Source organism: Impatiens glandulifera, chromosome 5, assembly GCF_907164915.1.
Source record: "Impatiens glandulifera chromosome 5, dImpGla2.1, whole genome shotgun sequence".
In the NCBI taxonomy this organism is placed as follows: domain Eukaryota; kingdom Viridiplantae; phylum Streptophyta; class Magnoliopsida; order Ericales; family Balsaminaceae; genus Impatiens; species Impatiens glandulifera.
The window spans coordinates 47,055,250-47,060,064 of NC_061866.1; the positions used below are offsets into that span (position 1 = coordinate 47,055,250).

The window sequence follows — 4,815 nt, forward strand, 5'->3', positions numbered from 1 at the left end:
TCAAACTCCAAGGAGATAACTTTCATGGTGAATGGGCAAAAGCTTGTATTTGGTATGAAGGAGTATGCGTTGGTTACCGGCCTATGTTTCGGCGTTTATCCTGAGTTGGACCAAGAAAAATTGCGCCGTTGTCCACCTCTCTCGGTTAAATACTTTAAAGGGAGCATGAGTGTGAAAATGTGCGAGTTCGAGAAGGCTTTTTTCAAATGCAAAGACAAGGAAGATGCATTCAAGATGGGGCTGGTATGCCTGATTTGCCAGTACATATTCACATTTGACCCAAAAAGAGTTATATTTCCAAAAATACTCAACCTGGTGGAAGACAAGGACACTTTCTTCCAATATCCATGGGGGAAGGTCACCTTTAGAGCCACCCTCAAGGGTTTAAACAAGAACATGAAACACCTCTGTACCTCATTTTTTGAGAAGAAAAAGTTGGCTGAAGATCCTTATGCTCCTTTTGCATATAACATCTATGGGTTCGCATTGGCACTTCAAGTGTGGACGTATGAGATCTTCGAAAACTTTATCCCTAAATTCGCCAGAAGGAATGAGATTAATGACCCTCTACGCCCAAGGTTGTTACTCTATCATTCCAACAGGAAAAACACATCGATGGAGGTTAAGACTGCTCTAGAGACCACGGATGTGACTGAGATGGAAGAGTCCTCCATGGAGAAGAGGTTATACAGTGGTGATGTATTTGAGCAAATCGACGAGACAGCTGATGATTTTTTTGAGGGATTTACTGATGGGAAGGTAATAAAAGATGATGTTGATGAAGAAGAAGAAGAAAGTGAACATGAAGAAGTTACTCCGATTCCCAAACCTGCCACGAGGAAGAGAAAGGCTGATGCTACTCTTAAAGAAGCAGCCAACTTGAAGAAGAAGCTTGCTTATGAATCGATTCCGGCCCACATTCTTACTCCCCCATCCGCGACCTCAAGTCCTCGGGCTGACACACCTTCTCCTCGGGCTCCAACACCTACTGTTGGATGTGATTTTAATGAGATGAAGGAGGAGCTGAAAATAGAGTTGAAAGAGGAGATGAAAAAGATGAAAACAGAGCTCATCAAAGAGCTAAAAATCACAATCCAACAAACTCAACAAACTCACGTTGAGTCGTTCAAGAAGATGGTTTTTAATATGTCCACACAGTTGTTAGAAAAATCCAACAAAAGGATGTCCATATTATTAACCAGATTAGATGATATGGAGGATAATATAAAGAAGAAGAAGAGTAAGAAGAAGGATTCTAAGAAGGCTGTGAAGGTTGAAGAGGAAAAGACTACTGAGGTATGGAGATATTGAATTTTGCACTTTACATTTTATTTCGCTAAGTACATATCTGATCTAACCAGTACATATTTTGCAGGTTAAGGATTCTAAGAAGGATGTCGAAGTTGAGAAGAGCAAGGTTGAACAGGAGGAGGAGAAGAAAGAGGTATTCTGCGAACTTTTCGTTTCGCAAAGTAGTTTCCGTTTCGCTAAGTTAGTATTTTTCGTTTCGCTAAGTTAGTATTTTTCGTTTCGCAAAGTAGTTTCCGTTTCGCTAAGTTAGTATTTTTCGTTTCGCTAAGTTAGTATTTTTCGTTTCGCAAAGTAGTTTCCGTTTCGCTAAGTTAGTATTTTTCGTTTCGCAAAGTAGTTTCCGTTTCGCTAAGTTAGTATTTTTCGTTTCGCAAAGTAGTTTCCGTTTCGCTAAGTTAGTATTTTTCGTTTCGCTAAGTTAGTATTTTTCGTTTCGCAAAGTAGTTTCCGTTTCGCTAAGTTAGTATTTTTCGTTTCGCAAAGTAGTTTCCGTTTCGCAAATTATTTGTTGTCGATTCGCTAAGTGTGAATTTTGTCTATTTTGTAGGAGACTGTGGGGGATGATGAGAAGGTGAATGATGGGACTGATGGGAAAGACGATGTAATGGAGGACAATGAGAAGGTGGAGGATGAAAAACAAGAGGACGTTGAGAAGGTGGAGGACGCACAGAAGGTGGAGACCGATGAGAAGGTGGATGATGATGAAAAGATGGATGAGGATAAGGTGGAGAACGATGAGAAGGTCGATGATGAAGAGAAGGTGGAGGATGAAAGAAAAGACAACGATGAGAAGGTAGATGATGATGAGAAGGTGGAGGATGCGAAGGTGGAGGACGTAAAGATAGAGGTTGAGGCTAAATTGGAGGACGGTGTGGCTAGGGTGGATGATGTGGAGGTTGATCTGAAACTGAAGGATTTGAAAGTGAAGGTGAAGGATGAGAAGACTGTGGGGGATGTGAAGGCAAATGATGACAATGATGACAATGACGATTTCCAGTTATACAATACTCCTCCTAAAGGAAATTATGGGAGGAGAGTGAGGAAGCCGAAAAAAGATGACTCGTACACCAACCCTTCCTTGTCAAAAATGCCCAAGACAAAGGATCCTATGAAAGTGAATCACCTTCAAAAATTTGATGATGAGCTACTTCATAAAGTAAAGGCGTGGTTGGATGATCCAAAAACCGATAATTCGACAACGGATTTACATACGGTTCAAGCAAAGAAGGAAGTGTTGGTTAGAGTTGTAACAAGGCTTACATGGATTGAAGACGAGGTAAGTCGTTCAAATCAATTCATTAATCTTCGTTTCGCAAAGTACTCTTCGTTTCGCAAAGTACTCTTCGTTTCGCAAAGTACTCTTCGTTTCGCAAAGTAATCTTCGTTTCGCAAAGTACTCTTCGTTTCGCAAAGTGCTCTTCGTTTCGCAAAGTGCTCTTCGTTTCGCAAAGTACTTACTTAGTCAATGTTGTTTGATATGTACTCAATGTATGTTGTATGCTCCCATTGTGCAGGAAATCGATGCATTCTGCCATCTTCTGCGGAAAAGGATTTCCTGCTATCCCAAAACATATAAAAATACACTTGCGGCAATTGGGGATTGCGTATTGTCGGATAGAATCAGGCGACTGCACAGGGATTTTATTAAGGATCCTGCCAAATTTCCAGTCGACGAATTCAAAGACTATTATATGGGCGCACCACATAGATATATGCCAGAGTGGTCTACAATTGACGACGTCTACATGCCAGTGAACATTAACCAGAAACACTGGATTTTATGTGTAGCACGTCTTCAAAAGTACCGCATTGACGTGTACGACTGTGACGCCTATCTTTATAAGAATCTGGATCCTTATTTGAAACCCTTCTGCGACATGATTCCATGTATATTCGCCAAAACAATCACTCCCGGTGAGAGGGTAAGGTATCCTAATTTCAACTTCGAAGGCCCCCTCCAACCAATGACATACAAACGGTTTCCACACCCCAAAGTGAAAACCGCTGCTCCTAAGGTTGGAGAAGTCCCGCGGGCAACAGAGAGCGGGGACTGTGGGGTCTTCACGCTAATGTACATGGAACACTTGACCGCTAATCAACCCGTGCATAATGTGACCTCAGAAAATATGGGATTTTTTAGGCAGAAGATGGCGGTCCGGTTATTCCATCAGATTATGGAACCTTAAACATTATTATTTGTAAATTGGATAACTTATTTTGATGTATTGTAAACCTTGATGAATATGTTGGAAGTTGGATTATGTATTGTAAATTATTTTGTGTAATCTTCGTTTCGCAAAGTACTCTTCGTTTCGCAAAGTCCCTCCCGTTTCGCAAAGTCCCTCCCGTTTCGCTACGTGTCTCCCGATTCGCTACGTGTCTCCCGATTCGCTAAGTGCCCTCCCCCATCAGATTGATTATATTTTCCATCTGTTTCTTTAGCAACCTTAATTCATTTCTCAATTGAGATTGGATTATATAATGCCAATTGACAATATTTTAAACAAGCATTAAACCTCAATTAATTAACAACATACCAGTACCATAGTTCAATTAAAAACATATATTACAACATAGTATCTATCAAGCTAAAGGTTCATATTGTTGAGATGATGAGTCATGCTGCTTAGATGATGAGTCATGCTGCTTAGATGATGAAGCTCGTGCAGTAGATGGTGCAGGCATCACTGCTTTGCATGTTGCCCTATTATGTCCAAGCCCATCACATGAGCTGCATCGTCTCGGGATCTTACGGACCTCACCCTGGGATGACCTACGCTTTGTTTGTGGCCTGCCTTTCTTAACCTTCACATTTGGTTTAAGACATGAACGTTGCTTGATATTTTCGGGAACATCCCAATTTTCTTCATCACCGGGAGGATAACATGTCTCGGCATATGAATTTATCCAACACTCAGTTGTGTAATACCTGTGTGTAGGGAAAATATAACGAATTATTAATTGGTTAAACAGAATGAACACGTGAGCTAGATATTAATACCTTGAACAGAAGTCATAAGAAACCAAATTCCGACTACGGGCAGCAGCCATTGCATGCGTACAAGGAAGACCCGAAACTTCGAATACTCTACAAGTGCAGTTCATGTCTTTCAAATTGACTTTGAAATGGGACTGATTGTCATGCACATAAAACTCGAATCGGTTAAGCGATTGGACTGTATAGAATCTGGCCTTCTCGAATCCCTCACGTAACACCTTCTCATAATTTGGAGATAAAACTTCTTCGTGATTAGACGCTCTTTCTCTTCTATCGTTAAACCATTGTTGTATTGTGAATCTTAAATACTCAGCCATTTCTGAAATGGGATACTTTCTGGCTTCCCTGCTCTGACTATTGAAACTCTCAGCATAATTGCTTGTCAGTTGATTGTATCGCTTACCGGGAAAAAATGCTCTACTCCATCTTGGGAACCCAATTTCTTCCAAATAGGCAGCAATCCTGTGATCTTTAACCTTGATTTTCTCAAACCACCGATTAAATTC

The 4,815-nt window shown here is 40.8% G+C and overlaps 1 protein-coding gene across 1 annotated transcript; it reads left to right on the forward strand.

The window, feature by feature from the left end:
• The first annotated feature begins 396 nt into the window (after window positions 1–396).
• On the forward strand, window positions 397–3,497 carry LOC124939533. Its single transcript, XM_047480000.1, has 4 exons — window positions 397–498; window positions 1,862–2,002; window positions 2,072–2,587; window positions 2,826–3,497. The coding sequence occupies exons 1-4, from the start codon at window positions 397–399 to the stop codon at window positions 3,495–3,497; spliced, it is 1,431 nt and encodes a 476-aa protein (XP_047335956.1).
• Window positions 3,498–4,815: the final 1,318 nt, after the last annotated feature.

Coding starts and splice junctions, on each gene's coding strand:
- LOC124939533 (XM_047480000.1), top strand. CDS start 397: ATGAAACACCTCTGTACCTCATTTTTTGAGAAGAAAAAGTTGGCTGAA. Junction 499..1,861: donor GGTTCGCATTGGCACTTCAA/GTGTGGACGTAT, acceptor ATTTTGTAGGAG/ACTGTGGGGGATGATGAGAA. Junction 2,588..2,825: donor TTACATGGATTGAAGACGAG/GTAAGTCGTTCA, acceptor CCCATTGTGCAG/GAAATCGATGCATTCTGCCA.